We start from the raw sequence: 22,494 nt of genomic DNA, 5'->3' as shown, positions 1-22,494 counted from the left end.
TCAGTGGGGTAGAATGTAGACCTGTGATCTAAGCTGGGTCAGCAGAATGGTACGGTGTAACAAGGGGATCCTCTAGCAAGCTGGAACACACTATAGTCTGTTATGCTTCTCCCTCCCTTCCTCCCTTCTCAAACCTAGTACTAATTAGGGATGTACGAGACAAATCTACTAGTCAAATAAATGGTATTGCTGCTGCTAGTCATCAATGGAATTACAAGTCAGTTAAATATTTTTCCCCAAAACATTTTTCAAAATGTTATTTATACATTTACACATTGCTTCATATTTATTTTTTACAAAGGCTACGCTCAAATTACTGTCAGGTTAATGTTACTTTTTCAAAATAATAAATTATAGTTATTAAAATCAGATGAATCTGAAGCGAATGGTTACAAAGTTTACTTTTTGTCCTTGCATGCTGCTTCCCTCTTACACTCGCAGCATGCTAAAATGGTTAAACTATCTTTTAATTCTGTGAGTGGATGTCATGTTTAAGGAGACCTATTTATTTTATTTTTTATTTTTTTTCTCCATTCTAGCTATTGTTTTTTACATCATAACTGTTGTTGGCCAAATTTCTTAACCCAACAGCTGTTGTATTTTGTTGATCATAGGCTAATGCATGTCACGAAATACATGCAACTTTTCAAGCTTTTTTCCCGCGGATTAGGCTTACCTGATCATTACTTCCAAATGTGTGCTGACTGTTACAATAGGTTATATCTTATACTTGGAGAATTCCGTTTAGAACAATTAGGCTTTGTTCTTATTGAAACATTTCAATAAATATGCCTGTATTGGCTTCCGTTGATTCAGTGAAAACATGTCATGTTTTATGTTTAATGTACAAAGATCATAATGCAAGGCAAGAACATTACAAATAAATGCCCTTTTTCAGCCGCATATAGTAAAGCATTATGTTGTGGGAATAATAGATTTGGTATTTTAAATGGGTCGGATATACACAATGTTTTCACTGTTTTCTGAGGGTTTCTTACATTTTAGACTAGCCCATAAGTATACTACAACATTTCTGTTTAAAGGTCAGTGAAATTAGTTATGCGCACATAGTAATACAGAAAAAAATACTAATACAAATAATCTCAGTTCAAGTCAATCTTATCTGCTTGTCAAATGTCAACCGTCCACACTGTCCGCATGTGGGGTTCAAGGAGTCACTTGTGATTGTAATTTAAGTAGAGCAGCTGAAAAATTGCACCTCTTTAAATCTTGATGCCACCACACCCACAGGATGCTTTTTGTCATCACAATTGTTATTTAAAATAATTATTAAAGTCGGGATTCACCAAAATTTTGGCCACTGAAAATGTTCAACTTAAATGGCATAAAATGCTATTTTCAGCCAAAAATGGCATAAAATGCTTTTTTTTTTTTTTTTTTTTTGAAATAGAGAAAATACCAAAAAACTTGGCTGAAAATGTGAAGAGAACCCATTCATTTAAAATCCAATAACAAACACTCACATGGAGAAAAAGCATTAAACAACATTAAAGTCCACATCCACAAAAGTGAAGTGATCGCTCTCTTGGTCATTCATGCATTATTAAAGATCTTTTTCAGTGCTCCGATATTGTGTTATTGTATGTCATGTAAGGCTGTCAAATTAAAATTCAAAATTCTAATAATTGTCAAATTTAAGATAAAAATGCACATTCGAATTCTAAAACTGTAAATTCAAATTTTGCCAAGCACTGATGATGATTTCCGACCTTTGGCATACTTGTGCTAAAAAAGGCTAGATGCAGAATACTGTTTAAAGGATGGCTGGTGTCTCGAGATGCATTTTAAAGAAGTTCTTTTTCATTTGACAGCATCTAAAAAACACAGTGCTCATACACGAGACGCTGAATAAACTATAAAACGCGGGCGAAACAGTCAAAGACACGCTTGTCTAGCATATGTCCATGTGTAGATGGATGCTAAATCTTTTTATTAATTCATTTTTTATTTTATGCACTTTAGTTTAAAATTATCTTTGAAAAAAAACACACACATGCTGTTTGAATTTAATTTGAATTTTAGTAATTTTTAAAGTTAAAATTCAAATTTAGTTTCTAAGCCCGGATGACAGCCCTAGTGTCATGATTATCACTGTCAAGCTCCAATATGACATGAAAGAAGCATAAAAGCACCATTAAAGTAGTCCATATGATTTGTGCATTATATTCAAAGTCTCTTGAAGTCATACAAAAGATTTGTAAATCGCAAAGGATATGTTTAATAAGTAAATATATAGTTTGCATGCGCATCACACTTCAGTGCTCTGTTGGTGACACGCACACTAATAGCACGTGCAGGGCTCATGATGGACTCATGATGATGCGCTGCTTCCTGGAGTGTTCCACCAAAATAAAGTCAAGAATTTATGACTGAGATTTATTAACAATAATAAAATATCTCAAAGTACAATAATATTTCAATTGTTGAGTAATGTGATATCACAGCTAAAATGAACACACAAATCATATCACAACTAAAATGAACACATAAGAGATCCACTAAAGAATCTATTCCACATTCCAGGTCCACATAAAATGTGAATTTTTTTATTTATTAATAAATAAATGTGCCAATTGAACTGGCTTCATGTTCACTGAAGATTTTCACTGGAATTACTGGATAAAGCAGCAGCAAAATTAGCAGTGGAGTAGTTAACAAAAAAGGTTTCCTTAATAGTCTACACATTTTTTATGTAATTCCTCTCGTCTAAAAAGTGGAAAAAAGTGGTTTCGGTGTATCCCTAAAAATAACATTTAAAATGTGTTCAATTATTACAAAAATCATTTTCAGGTTTCGTTTTCCAGCCCAATGTCTCCTGAATTTTCATTTAGGTGCAACACTAATTTCAAATAAAACTATCGGTGGGTGATATAGGCAAAAATATAATAAAAATGTTTCATACATTTTTATAGAAACTGATTCAAAAATGACTGTAAAAAAACAAAACAAAAAGAAGGCCTTTTGACCTAAAACCTTATCCAAAATAAAGGTAGGATTATTGCACGTCTTTGATATTGAGTAAAATTTCATTTTATCTTAGTGGTTATTATAAAGTACCCTTTAAGCCCCTTCTTTCTAACCTGCTACTGCAAAATCTGGAAATATTCTGAAGGTATAATGGCTGAAAGAATTTTCTTCACCTTTCTGCTGATCATTTCTCCCTTCTGTTCTTCTTATGAGTTGATGCACATAGTCATTCTTATAAATGCTCCTCACAAACACAGCCCCCTTTTCCCTTACCTAGTTAATAGGCTAAAAATACTGATTTTGTTAACTCAAGCATGTTTTATTCTTTGAAGTCAGTTGTTTGTAGTTTGTCATCAGACTGTTTTTATCGCTGCCCTCTGTTCTCATGTACCCCCGACCCCCGACCTTGCTTTCCCACTAAATAATTTGTTGACACGTTTTTCTATTTCATGGAATATGCAGCAATATTAATTCAGCTTCTCAACACATAATGAATGATGAAAGCATGAATCATGAGCTGCATGAAATCTGATATTGCATCTTTGTCCTGAGAACGAGTGACCATTATGAATTTACAATCTGTGTTTTGAGATGATTAGCTAGCAGGGCATTTCAGTTCAGTGCTTTTCACCTCACCTTCACATAAATGAGAACACGGATGCAAAGATGCAACTACTGCAGCAGAGACCCATTTAATCCTAATATGAAACATTTAGGAACTAATGGCACTTTTCCACTGCACGTTACAGTTTGACTCGTCTCTGCTCACTTTACTTTTCTGAGCTTGCTTTTCCACTGCAGTTTAGTGCAGCCTCAACGTGGGTGGGATTATAGGCTGATCATCATAGTCGCACTGCCTCTACTGCCGTGACATCATCTTAAACGCGACACAGACACATCTGAAACTGAAACAAAGTTTGTACAATTTGCTTGTATTGCATGAATTACTGCGACACAAAACAAATTAGCAACAACAACTCAAGAGCATTTCTGACCATAAACAATAGCACGACCGCTAGCTGTTAGCTACTAGCTCATTGTGCTGCATAAAGCAGTTGTTGCATGGTGATTTTACACAAATGTAACAGTTAAATTGGCCTGATTGTTTTAGAAGCTTTCCAGTAGCTGGTCAACTAAAGTGAAGCTTTCAAGCAGAATATAGAGTTAATGTAACAAAACATACCATCCTCCATCATGGACTCCAACAACGCTGTGGCCGAGTCCAGGGCACTCTCCCTCCCATTGCTCGCCGGTCTATTGCCATAGATAGCGTCCATTTGGTCAAACCACTTCCACTTTCTTCTGTATGAACCACTCCGGCTGTTGTGGTCCTTGATGGTTTTGTAGTCACTTAAAGTTTTTTTAACTTTTCCCTACACTGTTTGTAGGTCTGGTGGTAGCCGTGTGTGGCTAACAGCTGCTGAGACACCTCCTGAAAGACTTTTTCATTTTGCGTCACCCCATCCAGCTCTCGTTGGATCCTGTCCTCGGCTACTAACAAGAGGAACGTCTGCACCTTGTTTACTGACCACAGCGTGGTTTTGTGCACAGCCATTTCTTTTCACAATTCTAAAGTCACGTGAACAAATGATACTGCTATCGCTGTTGCTAACTTTAAAACTAGCGGGTTGATGTTGCATGTCGCAAATCCAGTGACGCTGGTAGTGACTATTCTCTCTGACCAATCAGTGATCTGCAGGTATCGGCTTGGCTCGCTTGGAACCTCGACCAAGGTGGTACTAAAAAAACTACCAGGTACTATCCACAGTGGAAAACCCCCAAAAAGCGAGCAGAGTCGAGCCGTACCGTGCAGTGGAAAAGCCCCATTAATGGCTTGTTGCCAAATTACATAATAGCTTGATATACATTTACTGAGTACTTTATTAGGAATGTAATGGCTTTCCTATAAGCCAGGGCAAGGTGATAAGATGTTCTTTACTCATAGTTTGGAATAAACAATGTCCACACAGTGATATCCATTTCAACTGCTTTGTTGTCCATTTAATGGAATATATATCTTTCAGAGTTTAAAGGTATGTGGATCTATGGTAAGAACCATATGTTCCCGCCACCTGTCCCTTCCTAATACAACCCACAGGAAGTTTAAATATCATGTGATATTAACAGGTGACCACACCTGCACCACTGGTGCACACCACCATCTAGTGGTTTGAAATTACATTTGGCTCCTACAAGGAACACTATGGTCCTAATAAAGTGCCCAATGTGGTCTTCTGCTGTTATTGCCCATCTGCCGTAAGGTTCAATGTGTTTTGCATTCTGAGATGCTATTCTGCTCACTACAATTGTACAGAGTGGTTATCTGAGTTACCATAGCCTTTCTGTCAACTCAAACCACTCTGGCCATTCTCCATTGACCTCTCTCATCAACAAGGCATTTCCGTCCACAGAACTGCCACTCACTGGATGTTTTTTGGCACCATTCTGAGTAAATTCTAGAGACTGTTGTGTGTGAAAATCCCAGGAGATCAGCAGTTACAGAAATACTCAAACCAGCCCGTCTGGCACCAACAATCATGCCACGGTCAAAATCACTGGGATCAAATTTTTCCCCATTCTGATGGCTGTGAACATTAACTGAAACTCCTGAACCATATCTGTTTGATATTATGCATTATAGTGCTGCCACACGATTGGCTGATTAGATAATCGCATTAATAATTAGGTGTACAGGAGTACCTAATAAAGTGCTCAGTTAGCGTACATGGTGGTTCTGAAGCACTTTTCCAGGCTCACATTTAATTGCATTTTTTGTAGTGGTTGAAGATCCACAGGGATATTCATTAAACTCTGAATATCTACACTTCCCTATTGTTGGGAGATTAGCTAGTGTGTGAAATGGTGGCAAAAGACTGTGTATTATGTAGTGGAGTACTAGCGTGTGCATAGGAACTGAATATGCATACCTTTTTTTAGTTTTAACATTCACTGCCATGTACTGAAGGGACATTTAACAGTACTATTTTTTTGCCATGTCCTTTTTATTTGTATAATGTTTTCACAGTATTTTTTGATAGTCTTGAAACCCAAAGTAAACAGCTTTATAGTAATAAAGTTACGCCGTAATATAGGCTAATGTCTTTAAGTCCCAGTAAATAAGCCAAATGCAACATACATTAACATATGCCAGTATTATTTAGCCATATATTATGTGTAATACAAGTAATGTTTTCACTGAATAAATTAAATTATGCCATTATGTTTCCTTAATTGGATTATGTATTACAGCAAAACAGTTTTACTACATGTCTTCTCAGCTACAGCAAGCAGTCAGTAATTAGTCTGATAGACGCCAAAAAAATTCTCAACAGTCTACAATAGCGACTACATTTTTGACTTGCTCTGTCCATTCTCTCAGTTGACTGAGAGAGATCAGCTGCATGCTCCTGAGTACAACAAGAATACACTGAAATAGGGAAAGCACTTCAAGTTATATTCAGTGACAATCATAACCAGAGAATTTATCATCTATACAGTAGTGCATTCATAATGGTCATCTATAAACTGAGGTGGTGTCCTCCTCTAAACATTTGCCACCTTATACCCGTTCCTCAGTATCTTCAGTTTTTACTGCTACTTTTCTCTCGTGATCTGCCCTCTTTTTGTCTATAGCATTCCTGTCCTCTCATGCTAACACCCCCTCCACCAACCCATCCAGGCTTCATTCCCTTCCCCAATCCCATCGCTGACACCAGCGTGAATGCCAGGCACCTCCCTGCACCTCCTCTCCAACACAGACGCTTCCACAGCCCCTCCACCCCCACATTCCTCGGATACTACCAAGTGCCAGGGAACGCTGGGATGAAAAGCCAGTTTTCTGACTGAGCTCAAGTGAAATTACCTGGGCTAAAGTCTTCTCATTTTAACCACGGAATCCATTCTGTGCCTCTCCCCTCTGAGACTGAAACCAGCCAGAGTGATGAGATAACCGCCTGTTCATGGGAGAAATCTGAAAACCTCACTGTGACTGCGCTTGTCATAAAAATATCTTGGCCATTATTTAACCAGCTCTGTTACCGAGGAAATATCCTGTTGACAGTATTTTAGCCTTTTTATTCACCATTTTAAATGATGAGTTGATCATTGTAATCAAAATCACATTTGTTTTATTAAGGCCTGCTGTATATTTCAAACAAAGTTCTTTGGCACTTTCAACAAATAGGGTTCAAAAAAGGGGTTTAAAAAATAAGTTAAATTTGGTTTTTGCTTAAAGGTTCAGTAAAAGGGTCAACATTTTCCATCAGCTGTGCAATCTTTTGTTTTCTATTTATTTTACAGGGTTTGCAGTTTTTGCAGCCCTGATTTCAAATTTTGGGACATAATACCCTGAGTTGTGTAATTTAAAAAACATATATAATAATACATAAAATAAGTAAAAAATAAATAAATAAATAAAAATACCAGAATGGGTAGTAGCGTTTTCAAATGCAACCTAAATAATGCTATCGTTTAGTAGGCATTGCTAGTTTGGAACCAAATGTTGGTTTGTGGTTAAACTTTTAAATTAAAGAAATAAATGAAATTAAACCCATAAATTAAATAAATATTTGTTCAATATTTTTTTTAAATATAGTTTTGATAACAGGGTTTGATGGTTGAGCTTGACGGAAAGGTAATATTTTAGGCTATCTACCATGGCTACTATGGCTATCAAGCATAGTTCTCTCTCAAAATAATAAAATGGGATTTATACCTTTGTGCCTTAAATTTCTAATTGGGCCCCAGTTTGTACCCTAATTTGATGAAAGTTCCTTTTATTAAGATTATGTACTTTAACTTTATTTCAGTATATCTCTGTGTAATCAGAGTGGGCTGAACACAGTCAGATGGAATCTAATTATTGAATGTTCTGTTTAGTGAGTTATTTTTTAACATTTTTAACCAATTGTCAATGTGTAATGCCTCTGTACCAATGAGCACAGTTTTTAACCTGTCTAAAATAATATTATGACCAAAGGACAGCTTTGTGTTACATGACTTGAACACATTTGATTAAAACTAGCCATCAAAAGCAACTCCCCCGTGTTTGTTTTTTGTTTGTTTAGGTCTATGGAAAATTCTTATACTCTTGATGCTGTAATTTAGGGATACAAATTTACATCAATTGCATAATCTGCCATGCCTCAAACTGGAAGGTTTATTTTCCCTATACAGTATAAATTACTTTATTTCGAGGGACTGATGACTGTATTATGCAAAGCATTTTGGGTTGAGTCAGTGGTGAGGAGTGACCCATCCAAAATTAAGCCTCATTTGCACTTTAATCACATTCCAGCCATTTATGGAATGTGACATGGTTCCCTCCCACATTTCACTTAAGTAGAGAAAGAACATGTTGCTTTTTTGTGATCAAGTACAGCCATTTCTCTCATTACTGATTTACTTTCTCTTTCTTTCTCTCTCTCTCTCTCTCTCTCTCTCTCTCTCTCTCTCTCTCTCTCTCTCTCTCTCTGTGTGTGTGGTCTTTCAATCTAGATCTAGTGGAATGTGTGTGGTCAGTTGGCAAATTATTCTGTTAGATAACAGCCCCATTCCTTTTCATGAGGTTCTTCTGTAATGAGTTTTTAGTGCTGATGATTTGCCATCAGTATAAAATAAGCAATATTGTGATGATTTCAATGCATTTTTTGTTTGGCCATTAAGTTTCCAAAAGTCTGCTCTACCGAGCTAGTTTCTCCCGCCTTGTCTCATGACTTGCCATTATGAGTTTATATTAAGTCTCTGATTTTAAACCTGTTAGATTAGCAAATATGGCAAGTATATACAGGTGCATCTCAATAAATTAGAATGTCGTGGAAAAGTTAATTTATTTCAGTAATTCAACTCAAATTGTGAAACTCGTGTATTAAATAAATTCAATGCACACAGACTGAAGTAGTTTAAGTCTTTGGTTCTTTTAATTGTGATGATTTTGGCTCACATTTAACAAAAACCCACCAATTCACTATCTCAAAAAATTAGAATACATCATAAGACCAATAAGAAAAACATTTATAGTGAATTGTTGGCCTTCTGGAAAGTATGTTCATTTACTGTATATGTACTCAATACTTGGTAGGGGCTCCTTTTGCTTTAATTACTGCCTCAATTTGGCATGGCATGGAGGTGATCAGTTTGTGGCACTGCTGAGGTGGTATGGAAGCCCAGGTTTCTTTGACAGTGGCCTTCAGCTCATCTGCATTTTTTGGTCTCTTGTTTCTCATTTTCCTCTTGACAATACACCATAGATTCTCTATGGGGTTCAGGTCTGGTGAGTTTGCTGTCCAGTCAAGCACACCAACACCATGGTCATTTAACCAACTTTTGGTGCTTTTGGCAGTGTGGGCAGGTGCCAAATCCTGCTGGAAAATGAAATCAGCATCTTTAAAAAGCTGGTCAGCAGAAGGAAGCATGAAGTGCTCCAAAATTTCTTGGTAACGGGTGCAGTGACTTTTGTTTTCAAAAAACACAATGGACCAACACCAGCAGATGACATTGCACCCCAAATCATCACAGACTGTGGAAACTTAACACTGGACTTCAAGCAACTTGGGCTATGAGCTTCTCCACCTTTCCTCCAGACTCTAGGACCTTGGTTTCCAAATGAAATACAAAACTTGCTCTCATCTGAAAAGAGGACTTTGGACCACTGGGCAACAGTCCAGTTCTTCTTCTCCTTAGCCCAGGTAAGACGCCTCTGACGTTGTCTGTGGTTCAGGAGTGGCTTAACAAGAGGAATACGACAACTGTAGCCAAATTCCTTGACATGTCTGTGTGTGTTTGATGCCTTGACCCCAGCCTCAGTCCATTCCTTGTGAAGTTCACCCAAATTCTTGAATCGATTTTGCTTGACAATCCTCATAAGGCTGCGGTTCTCTCGGTTGGTTGTGCATCTTTTTCTTCCACACTTTTTCCTTCCACTCAACTTTCTGTTAACATGCTTGGATACAGCACTCTGTGAACAGCCAGCTTCTTTGGCAATGAATGTTTGTGGCTTACCCTCCTTGTGAAGGGTGTCAATGATTGTCTTCTGGACAACTGTCAGATCAGCAGTCTTCCCCATGATTGTGTAGCCTAGTGAACCAAACTGAGAGACCATTTTGAAGGCTCAGGAAACCTTTGCAGGTGTTTTGAGTTGATTAGCTGATTGGCATGTCAAAATATTCTAATTTTTTGAGATAGTGAATTGGTGGGTTTTTGTTAAATGTGAGCCAAAATCATCACAATTAAAAGAACCAAAGACTTAAACTACTTCAGTCTGTGTGCATTGAATTTATTTAATACACGAGTTTCACAATTTGAGTTGAATTACTGAAATAAATGAACTTTTCCACGACATTCTAATTTATTGAGATGCACCTGTATATATTAGTATATACTAAGTTTTTTTTAATCTGTATCACCCAGCCCTAATACCCATTTGCTTTTGAATACAATACCTTTTAGATATGTGTAATTGGAAGGATGAATTTCCTTCCAATTCCTTTCGGGCACACCGAAATATTGCTTAGTTGTAACATGAGTAATGTCCCAGTGTGAAGGAGTTTTGTCCAGGTGAGTAAAATTTGTCATCTTTATCTCTGAGAGGACCATGTACAAGCAGCACTTATGGGGATACATCCTGTGTGTAGAAGGTAATTAACTCTTTCATTCTTCTCAGCATGCCGTTAGTGACTGATCTCCTTGAGACGAGCATAGATGAGGTTCTTCGGGTTCCAGTTCCAATAGTGACCGCAGAAGAGGTGGGACCCAGCGCTGCTCATTCCACCACCAGCACAGTCACCGAAGAGCCCCTCTCACTTACTGGTGAGTTAATGCAGGCAGATACACTAGGGGTGTACTTAAGCTTAAAAAGTGATCAAGCCATCAAGACATTATAAATATGACCAGTGATGTAGTAGTGTCTGAAGAGGTGGGCAAACTGTGAATTTATGAAATAAAACATGCACCCGGTCTGTAAAATTCATATATTTACATTTATTTACAGGACATAAGTGAAATGTGTAATATATATATATATATATATATATATATATATGCTGTTGTAATTATAGTCCCACTTGAACTTACAAAATGTATATCAGGGTTTCTTGCAGGCATGGTGTACAGTACACTGGTGAGATCCATGGTATGGTAACTTGATGTTAAAAATGAATTTAAAGAGCCCATATTATGCCCATTTACAGGTTCATAATTTTATTTTGGGGGTCTACTAGAATAGGTTTACATGCTTTATCGTTCAAAAAACACATAATTTTTCACATACTGTACATTGCTTCAGCAACTCTTTTCACCTTACGTCTGAAATGCTCTGTTTTAGCTCCTGTCTCTTTAAAGCCCCCCTTTTCAAAAAGCCCTGTCTGCTCTGATTGGTCTGCTGGCCCAGTCTTTTGTGCTTGGTCAACCGCTTAGAGCGTGTGTTGGAAATGTAGCGCCCCTTACCATAACCGAGTTTCAGTTCCCGGGCATTAGGCGGGCATTATGCAAATGTGTTACATCATGACATGGTTATGTCACGGAAGTAATGGCTGGACTCCAAACCAGGCATTTTAGGCAGTTCAGGAGCAGCGTTTTCTGTGGGAGGGTGTAACTCCCTTTGGCGTGAACTTTGAGCTTTGTATCTTTGCAGACCTTTTACATGCACAAACAGCTATATTACACACTAAAGGAAAAGTAAAATCCCAAAAAGCGTAATAGGGCCTCTTTAAATTAAATGCATATTAGGTACCAATAATGTTCCTTTCATTTGGCTACTACGAAAATTGTTAACACTTTATCATTACTGTAATTAATAAACTAATACATAATACGCAATAAACTGTTAAGCATTGTATAGCTGATATGAGTGTAGTAATGTTCACATTAACACGTTATCTTGTATTACCATATATAGCCAACATAAATAGTAATGGTTATTTGTTTTATTTGTGTACTATTATGTGCTTTTCTGTGTATAGTGAACTTGTATTCCTACTTAGAAATATATAAATGATTTCATTTCAATATATGAAATGATTTGATATCATGAGAAAAAGGCACTACCGACAGCAGTAAAAGACAAAACAGAAAAACATTTGATATAATTACGGGATACAGTTGTCCAGCAACTGCGGAGAGCATCAAAACTAGCACGAGTGCTATAACGTACAGTATTTTCACAAAGTTTAATTGCATAAGTTACATTTAAAAGTGTATATATATATATATCTGAAATGAACATTCTGATAGGTGGATCAGCTTAGTCGGACTGTCTGTCTTGCCCTTGTCATCGGTTGTGCTCCTGCCTCCCGCAGCTCCGTGCGTCTCTAGAGAGAATCTCTGTACACTTAATAAAAACAAAAAGCAAACATACAATTCACTCAACGGTGCTACGGAATCGCATAAGTAGATTGAAAAAGTTCCAGGTCAAAAGCATACTCATTACTATGAGTGGTGGCCACCACGTATGATGGCCATACGTATCATCACTTATTTTAGGTGGGCATAAGCAAAATGCTAAGAAAGATAGGTGGGCATACGGCATGTGCCTTAGACTACACTACTGAATATGACATTATAATGAACATTAGAAATGTTTAGTACTTTTGTAACCTGGCATAGAGAAGAGAGTGTGTACTGTTTGAATTAAAGAAAAAAAAGCATGAATGTTATCTATATTGACCAATTATGACCGATACAATAATTAACGAAAAGTACTAATACTGGCCAATACTGAAATAGTCACAAATATATTGCATATAGATATTTATATGAAAATGCGTCATTATATTTATATAAAACATTTAGGAAATGGCCTTTTAAATATCTAAAGATTTGTATGAATATGTATAATATAACACATAACATTTGATTATCATAGGCCTGAATTTAGATATGAGGGGCTTCCCTTTTACAGTTAAAATATTTCACACTCCTCCATTGTGTGAACAGATTGACTCCAAATGTTTTAATCCACCCCCACCCCCAATGCAGATGTTATCCATCTTTCTGTCTGACCTCTTATTGTTTAGTGATGTTCGCTGAATCTGCTGTCATTAACAGAAGCTGTGGCTTGGTTCAAGCAAATGAAGATTGAAAACACACCAGTGCCTACTCCAGCCAGAAACAATGTCAACCTCAACATGAACAACCAGGTCAGTTTAGCCATCCAGAAAACCACACACACACTGAGAACAAGGCTTTTTGTCAACGGTGTTTCTGCAATATACAAAAAAAAACAACAAAAAAATACATAGCTATTCATTAAAGCTGAAATATAGGCTTCAAATTTTGAGGGAGGAGCGAGGAACACAGACTGTGTTTGCCACTGTGCCATTCTCTCCTCAGGATGCACTTTATATTAAATGTGAATAGGAAAGATGATTACTAATGCTATAACTGCAGTCCATATGAACTGTGATTTTTCACACTGAAGCATATGAAGAATCTTCACAATATATTCAGGAGGTGCATTCTATTATTGACTACTGTAGACTGGAACTTAATTAGACCTGCACCTTAGTACTCAAACATCACTACATTTGAACAACTATTTTTAGCTGCATTATATCTTATGTATCTCTGAGCTGTGCTTTGATCTGTGTACAGGAGGAAGTAGTGAAACGGAGAGAGAAAAGTTTGAACAGTGTGGGTAGCAGTCCTGTCCTAAACCACCTCAAAGCTCCTGAGGAACTCAAGAGCAACATCCTGAAAGCTCAAGCAGAGGCAGCACTCAAGGTATTCTACTGCTGTCATAGACTAATTTACACCTGGTGTTAACACATCTCAAATGCATTTCCTGCGACCACTTTTGATCAGATTTTGTCAAGGGTAGGGTCTTCGATTTCATAACATCATACATCGCTTACTATGTCAGTGTGTCACTACATGTTGATGTCAGGCATACCCAAGAAGTTCCATGAAATCATCTGCATGCATGTTTGGGCTTTTTGACATTTTTTAAATCATATGGTTTTCTCGTAGCTATGCATCCAAAAAGTGTTTTGAGTCAGAACACAAGACTTTGGACCTTGTTAACACCAGTTTTTTATGGCATCCACTTTTGATTGGATCCCCTGAAACAGATGTTAATAGCAGGTGTAAACAGGGCATAATCTCTTTATTTAACCAGATCCTTTGCTGCTTATTTATGCTGTATTGCATTGTTATATTGTATTGTTTCCTACAGAATTCAGCTCTTGCCCCCTTTATAATATAATTCCTATAGGAAATTGGTAACTAATATTTTATTTTCATTATATACATTAGTAAAATTTTTATGTAAAATAAAAAGAATTTCATTACAAAAAAACTGCATTGCAAATGTTTATCTTTAACTAGCCATCTGTTAAATTAAATTGTATCGGTTTAATAATCGTACAAGTTCATGTCTTCATTTTGATTTTTTTTCAGTTGAGGGTTCAGCCCAACACATTGCAATAAAAAATGTGTTGTTTTTGCCCTTTTTCGCAATTCAGACTGCAAGCTCTCAACTTGGGTATCATACTTTTGCCATGTTGCTGGGAATTCAGTAGTGGTGGAGCGCCACTGCTGAAAATCAGTGCAGGAAACACTGCTGAATTGTATTAAAAAAAAATGTTTACGACTAATAAAATAATCGTTTAAAGTGTCTTATCAGAACAATTGTAAATGCATACAGAAGTTTAAGCTCGGATCGGCCCACCGAGAGAAAACGAATCATCAAAATATAAAAATCTACAGTCTTGACCAAAACAAAATTGGTTTCATTTTAAAGCCTAGACGCTGTACTTTACAATGCATGTAAAAACTGAATTTTACAATACTTTACAATGCATGTCAAAACTGAACAAGTGCTTTGAAATTTGCAGACAAATTAGAAGTGTTCCGTTTTGATAATTTATAAATCATTTTGCACTGTACGTATTATTGTAATCCGTAAAAACAGCAAACTGATCAAATAGCCATGTATCATATGTCATTAAAAAGCTCTCAAAGAGTAGAATATTTTCATCTGAGTAAAAAAAAAATATAGCCAGTAATAGCCATGTAAATGTCTTTGACATAAATGTTACATGTAAACATGTATTGCTTTTAAGCAGCGTTTTTGCTTATAACTTCACAAAAAATAAACGGAACATAAAATATCACATACCATTACATAGAGAGGGGATACCTGTTAAAACGAGCCAACACACAACATAATCGTAATTATATCAACGCACAATTTTACTCCGTTACAGTTGACCTTATTTACACCCAGGGATATATAATGTCAAATCAGAAAAATAAGGAAAAAGTTTTTCTTAGGCTGAGAGACTTATAATTTATCATAATCTATATAATTAAATCTTTCTTTAAAATGATACCAAACAATTGACCATCCAATTTTTTTTTTTTTTTTTTTGTATAGAGTTATAAGCCTTTAATTTTAAGCATGCCACTGAAACGGGGACATTTTTTTTTTTTTTTTTCAGGATACCAAAGATGAGCTTGGATTGACTGCAGACAAGAACTGTAACCTGCAGGAGGCAGCAGCCAGGTATGATATACTGTATATTAGGGCTGCAACTAACTATTATTTTGATAATCAATTAATCTAATGATTATTAGAACAATTATTCAACTATTCGGCGATAATTGCAACGATTAATCATTAGCTCTTAACCAATTATTCAGCTTGTGCCGGACTTAAAAGGTTGTATTAAATGTGCTTACTAACAGTAAAGAGGACAAAATCATCTTTTAAAAATACCTCTAAATGACATTCACTAAATTAAAAGGAAAAAAATACTTTTATTACATTTAATTCAATAAAGAAATGCGCTGCAAAAAATCCTATTGTTATCAAGTGCCAGTTTTGGAGTTTGTAGTTATTAACATGATCTGCTTCCATATTATTTGCACTTCAATAAAGCTATTATGCATTAAATATAACTGCATTTAAGATGTAACACTGGGGTGTTTCCTTGAAAAACGCTCGACACGTAAGTTTTGCTTCAGTGGAGCGGCAGCTCCAGCTCCACTTATTCCAGACTTACTCCAGTGGTTTAATCAATGTCTTCTGAAGCGATCCAGTTGGTTTTGGGTGAGAACAGACCAAAATATCACTCCTTTTTCACTTTTTACATATTGTCATTGCAGTCTCTAGACGCGATCATGATTTAAAGCTCTATTACACTTACAAGCGCTTGACGCATGCACAGAATGCTAGATAGCGCTATAGGAAGTGTAATCGAGCTTGAAATCATGATTGCCAAGGAGACTGCTGTCAAGATGTACAGTGAAAAAGGAGTTATATTTTGGTCTGATCTCGCCCAAAACCAACTGGATCGCTTCAGAACACATTTATTAAACCACTGAAGTCTTATGGATTATTTTTATGATGACCTGTGCTTTTCAAGTTCTGGTCACCATTTACTTGTATTGTATGGACCTACAGAGCTGAGATATTCTTCTAAAAATCTCTGTTTGTGTTCTGCAGAAGAAAGTCATACACATCTGGGATGGCATATGAAGGGGAGTAAATGATGAGAGAATTTAAAATATTGGGTGAACTATTCCTTTAAAATGCTGTCACAATCAAAATGGCAAAAGCCCAAAAAATCATATATTATATTTGTGACTAGGCTCTAAATTGAGATGCTCATGCATACATTTCAGACTATCTTATTATTTATTTATTTATTTTGTCAAAAGCTTTAAAGCTTACCAAAATATTAATATGGTCTATTAGCATAACCCCTCATGACATCACATCTGGCATCTCAGGCCTTCCCTCTGTCATGTTGAGTTGGAAGGTGTGGTCCATATACATGAAAGGTGCTTACATAAATGGATCTTATTGAGCTACTTGTTCTAATCTTCTGAAGCAGTGCAGCTGGAGTTAAAGTTAAAGATGAGGTTAGATGAATGCCTTAGGAAATCCATGCCTCCATAGCTAAACTGTTTTTGTGTATAATGTCAGTTCTGTCATAAAAATGTATGTATAATAATTAGTGCTGTCAGTTGATTAAAATTGTAATTGCGATTAATCTGATTTTTTTTTGTTTTTGTTAATCGTGATTAATCACAGTTTTTGAAAGTGCTGAAATTTGGCAATATATATACTTATTTTCTTGTCAAAATGCATTTATTTCCATCTTAAGAAGAAAGGAAAACAATATGTAACAATATAATGCTTTATTAGCATTTTCCAAACAAAGCCTTCCACAATAAATGCACTAAAATAGTAACATTAAACTTTTCCAAAGTCTAAGTGGGAGTTTGACTAAATTAAAAGAACTCGTTTCCCCATAGGTTGCATATTCCTTGCAATGGGCATTAAATATCTTAAACTCTCATCCTCCACAATATTAATCTGCCAGGAGACTGTGGCTATCCGCTTTGTTATAGTAATCGTGAAGCTGCGTTCATGATTTGCATCAGGGCGTCAGCGCCACTTTGAACTCACCATGAAAAGTGCTTCCAGACAAAAACATCTCATTCCGCGTTTTGTTGATGGTTAAGACTTGACTTGCTCCTGTGGTAATTAAAATGCACCTTACCAGTCCCATCTAGGCTTGTTTTGGACATCATACAGTGCTAAGAGCTCCTTTCTCCATTTTTTCACTGATGGAATTGCTGTCAGAGATTCTTTTATTTACTGAGAAAACAACCTCCGTGGCTCTTTCATAGGAGAGTATTACGACAGTACCGCCCATAGAATATCAATGGGACTGCCGCGTTTTGCTGTTTTATGCAAAGCTTGTAGGCTCATCTTGGTAGAAGGGCTCTGGCGCTGTGTCAGTTTGTGAAGTTTGCATCAGTGTAATGACTCCGGGCAGACATATTACAAAGGTTCCACTCTTCACACAAGTGTTTATGCCATATTAAAAAAAGAAAAATTCCTATTGCACTTTATTCTGTTTTGAATACTATTATGATGCTAGTGATACGTTGTAATACAGCACTTTTCATACCACTGTCTCCTAAGATGATTCGCATATGTTTTCCTCTTTTGTAAGTCGCTTTGGATAAAAGCATCTGCCAAATGAATAAATGTAAATGTAAATATTAACGGTAAATCAGTTAATTGCAATTAAGAAAAATTAACTTTAACTTTTTTAAACTTTTAAAATTAATTGTATGCGTTAACGCATTAATTCTGACAGCTCTAATAATAATTATTCAAAAATTATCAACAAAAATGCTAAAGGTTTTTGACAGAGTATGTCACACCACAGGTCTCTGCTTGAACATTTCATAATAATAATAATAAAGTTGTAATTTCATGTAATCTACCCAGTTGTGTTACATGATTGTTATTAAAAGTTATCATTTTGAATAATAAAACAGAGGTAAGTGGTGGTTGGCAATGCCTCTCTCTTTTCATCAGACTGACGGCTCGTGGGGAGCATATGGGAAGCACCACTTCTCTGCCAGTGAGCGGGCGAGCAGAACGACAGGAGTCCTGGGACCTGCTTAACCAGCCCAGTCTGCTTCCCAGCTCTACCAGCAGGTGAGACCACAGCTCACAAAACCTGCTTCAAGAACAGTGTCAAACACCAGCACTGTTGGGCAGGTATAAAGAGAGGGTATTCTGAAAAGATGCATTGCTTTGTTGGTTGAGTGTGTAAATGAAGACATAGTAGGGCCATGTGAGTGAGCCTGTGGGCCTGTAATCCTCCTGGGACAGAGTCTAAGGCAGTAGAGCACAAGCAAACAGGCAGAAACTGGGGCACAAACTGGGGCAAAACCAGATTAAAGGGGCCACCTCCCATTGCTGGATATGATCAGGTGTTCACTAGAAGTGGTTAGAATTTACCTAAATGTGACATTTGTTGTGCAGAATTGATCACAATGGTGCCTAAAACAAAGACTGAAATGCAGAGATATGGTTAATAAAGCTCTCTGTTGCCATCTAGCGGAACTTGATCACGGATTAGTCATATGACCAAGGTCTGCCTGGAAGCATGTCCTTATGTAAACACATGTACTCATGCAACAGATTTACTGTGCAATTAGCTGTTTAAACTGACCTGGAGCCATTCAGCTCTGATTGTCACATGACAAAAAAGAAATGTGAAATGAGGGCTTTAATTTAAAAGATATCAGAATTTTTACAAATTCAAAATGAAAATGAATTATCATATCATAAAATGTACCTAATGCTTATTAGTGAATGATATAATTTGTACCTTTTAAGATTGTACCCTAATCAAATTAATTATGACAACAGTGCTTTTTAAAGGCTGTTCTGCTCTGTTGGGAAGCAATCCACATGGGCTCACACAAACCCATAATTCATAGTACTCACAAAATGACCTTGAATTTATTTCTTCAAACACTTCATACGCTTTCATTCCAGGGGTGAACATTGTGATTTCCCATGTGTCCTTTGAATGAGCACTAATGAATAGCTTTAGAGGCCTTTCTTTGAAACACTCAAAGGTTTTTCAAATCTTTATGCACATCTCTGGTGCTCAAATCAAAAGGTTTGTGTCCATTGTTCCTCTCAGACATGCTTCATTACACTTGAAAAGATCAGAGCATTTCCGTGTCAATCAAGAACACCTCTTCATTCACAACCACCATTGTTTTATTCATTTTTAAGATTGACTCGCAGATATAACTCAGTACCCTTGTTTATGACATTTCTGGATGCTTGTGTCAGATGAGATCCATTCATTATTGTCTGCCCTTAGCCTGGAAGCAAATGTGGACGACTTCATCTCCTCTGCGTCCCCATTGTCACCAGATCCAGTGAATGAAGTCCAGTCACCCAAGGTATCAAAGATGTCTCAATGCCAGGCCAGCTGCTGGCACACTGTAATGTCCACAGCTGTCAACATGTGAAACATTTACTTTCTCCACCACTGACACATGGTCTATTTTAAAGGGGAATTGAACCCATGTATGAAATATGTACAGGTGCATCTCAATAAATTAGAATGTCGTGGAAAAGTTCATTTATTTCAGTAATTCAACTCAAATTGTGAAACTCGTGTATTAAATAAATTCAATGCACACAGACTGAAGTAGTTTAAGTCTTTGGTTCTTTTAATTGTGATGATTTTGGCTCACATTTAACAAAAACCCACCAATTCACTATCTCGAAAAATTAGAATACATCATAAGACCAATAAAAAAAAACATTTTTAGTGAATTGTTGGCCTTCTGGAAAGTATGTTCATTTACTGTATATGTACTCAATACTTGGTAGGGGCTTCTTTTGCTTTAATTACTGCCTCAATTCGGCATGGCATGGAGGTGATCAGTTTGTGGCACTGCTGAGGTGGTATGGAAGCCCAGGTTTCTTTGACAGTGGCCTTCAGCTCATCTGCATTTTTTGGTCTCTTGTTTCTCATTTTCCTCTTGACAATACCCCATAGATTCTCTATGGGGTTCAGGTCTGGTGAGTTTGCTGGCCAGTCAAGCACACCAACACCATGGTCATTTAACCAACTTTTGGTGCTTTTGGCAGTGTGGGCAGGTGCCAAATCCTGCTGGAAAATGAAATCAGCATCTTTCAGCAGAAGGAAGCATGAAGTGCTCCAAAATTTCTTGGTAAACGGGTGCAGTGACTTTGGTTTTCAAAAAACACAATGGACCAACACCAGCAGATGACATTGCACCCCAAATCATCACAGACTATGGAACTTAACACTGGACTTCAAGCAACTTGGGCTATGAGCTTCTCCACCCTTCCTCCAGACTCTAGGACCTTGGTTTCCAAATGAAATACAAAACTTGCTCTCATCTGAAAAGAGGACTTTGGAACACTGGGCAACAGTCCAGTTCTTCTTCTCCTTAGCCCAGGTAAGACGCCTCTGACGTTGTCTGTGGTTCAGGAGTGGCTTAACAAGAGGAATACGACAACTGTAGCCAAATTCCTTGACACGTCTGTGTGTGGTGGCTCTTGATGCCTTGACCCCAGCCTCAGTCCATTCCTTGTGAAGTTCACCCAAATTCTTGAATCGATTTTGCTTGACGATCATAAGGCTGCGGTTCTCTTGGTTGGTTGTGCATCTTTTTCTTCCACACTTTTTCCTTCCACTCAACTTTCTGTTAACATGCTTGGATACAGCACTCTGTGAACAGCCAGCTTCTTTGGCAATGAATGTTTGTGGCTTACCCTCCTTGTGAAGGGTGTCAGTGATTGTCTTCTGGACAACTGTCAGATCAGCAGTCTTCCCCATGATTGTGTAGCCTAGTGAACCAAACTGAGAGACCATTTTGAAGGCTCAGGAAACCTTTGCAGGTGTTTTGAGTTGATTAGCTGATTGGCATGTCACCATATTCTAATTTTTTGAGTGAATTGGTGGGTTTTTGTTAAGTGTGAGCCAAAATCATCACAATTAAAAGAACCAAAGACTTACACTACTTCAGTCTGTGTGCATTGAATTTATTTAATACACGAGTTTCACAATTTGAGTTGAATTACTGAAATAAATGAACTTTTCCACGACATTCTAATTTATTGAGATGCACCTGTATACAATTATTTCACTATTCTAAAACAACCCATGCAGTAAATTTTAATGCCATTTGATTTAGATTTTATTCCAAAGATTAGGATGTTTAACGCAATTTCTGCAATTAATAGTTGATTATTTAACACATAAAAATTAGCACAATTAATGTGGTTTCAATTTTATTTTTTTCCTCTCCACATTCTGAAAATCCACTCAAATGTTTCCCCCACTACCTGTGGCAAAAATTAGCATATATAAATGTCCAGGAGGTATACGCTCGACTCTAGGTATTGCACATCCTAGCACAGAAACGGATCGTTTGGAGCAGTGCACACTTATTCTTTACGCGCAACGCATGTCCCGGGCATAATTAATACAGATGGGGATTTACTGATTGGAGTATGGAGACTTCACATGCAAGCAGTAAGCCAGGTGTGGGAGAGATTCGGGCAAGCTGCCGTATCTCTTCGTATCGCCAAAAAAAGCTCACTCTCTGTCATCTAAGCCACTGTCAAAAGCAAAACTGCACAAGATAGACCCAGCGTGTGTGCGATAATTACTGAATGGCAGCCAGAGAAAATAATAGTTTTGAGATTTTACATTTCAGTAAATTAAACTTCAACATTCAGTTTGGTCGGTTTCTCTTGCCAATAAAGCTTGATATGAATGGATTCTGCCCATTTGATCCTATTATTAAAAGAAGCCCACTGGAAAACGGCAGAAAATTTTGCCAAACTTTTAATTACAGCATGTCAGCTGATTTTTATGGCATGTAAACTTATACTTTTATCAAAGATTTATATTAGTAGAAATGTATCTAACTCTTTAAAATGAAAATTTTAGCATGTACACTGGTGGCCAAAAGTTTGGAATAATGTACAGATTTTGCTGTTTCCGAAGGAAACTGGTACTTTAATTTACCAAAGTGACATTCAACTGATCACAAAGTATAGTCAGGACAATACTGATGTAAAAAAACAGCACCATCACTATTTGAAAAAAGTCGTTTTTGATCAAATCTAGACAAGCTCCATTTCCAGCAGCCATCACTCCAACACATTATCTTGAGTAATCATGCTAAATTGCTCATTTG

General features: G+C 36.9%; 2 protein-coding genes across 6 annotated transcripts in view; one reads left to right on the top strand and one right to left on the bottom strand.

Annotated features, from left to right (window-relative positions):
- Window positions 1–22,494, top strand: part of LOC127447117 (band 4.1-like protein 5) — an 88,988-nt gene that overhangs the window by 60,242 nt on the left and 6,252 nt on the right. For all 5 annotated transcript variants that reach the window (XM_051708712.1, XM_051708713.1, XM_051708711.1 and 2 more), the window contains exons 17-22: window positions 10,649–10,794; window positions 13,030–13,121; window positions 13,576–13,704; window positions 15,423–15,487; window positions 18,323–18,445; window positions 19,632–19,713. In XM_051708712.1, coding sequence (XP_051564672.1) covers window positions 10,649–10,794; window positions 13,030–13,121; window positions 13,576–13,704; window positions 15,423–15,487; window positions 18,323–18,445; window positions 19,632–19,713 — 637 coding nt within the window. The remainder of the gene's footprint in view (window positions 1–10,648; window positions 10,795–13,029; window positions 13,122–13,575; window positions 13,705–15,422; window positions 15,488–18,322; window positions 18,446–19,631; window positions 19,714–22,494) is intronic.
- On the bottom strand, window positions 8,985–21,223 carry LOC127447140 (uncharacterized). The gene is made up of 2 exons (XM_051708755.1): window positions 20,651–21,223; window positions 8,985–9,579 (listed from the first exon to the last, which is right to left on the bottom strand). Exons 1-2 carry the CDS (start codon window positions 21,159–21,161, stop codon window positions 9,302–9,304), a joined length of 789 nt encoding a protein of 262 aa, XP_051564715.1. The 5' UTR covers window positions 21,162–21,223; the 3' UTR covers window positions 8,985–9,301.

The sequence above is a fragment of the Myxocyprinus asiaticus genome, chromosome 10 (genome assembly GCF_019703515.2).
Source record: "Myxocyprinus asiaticus isolate MX2 ecotype Aquarium Trade chromosome 10, UBuf_Myxa_2, whole genome shotgun sequence".
Lineage (NCBI taxonomy): Eukaryota > Metazoa > Chordata > Actinopteri > Cypriniformes > Catostomidae > Myxocyprinus > Myxocyprinus asiaticus.
This window is presented reverse-complemented; position numbering and strand designations above follow the sequence as displayed.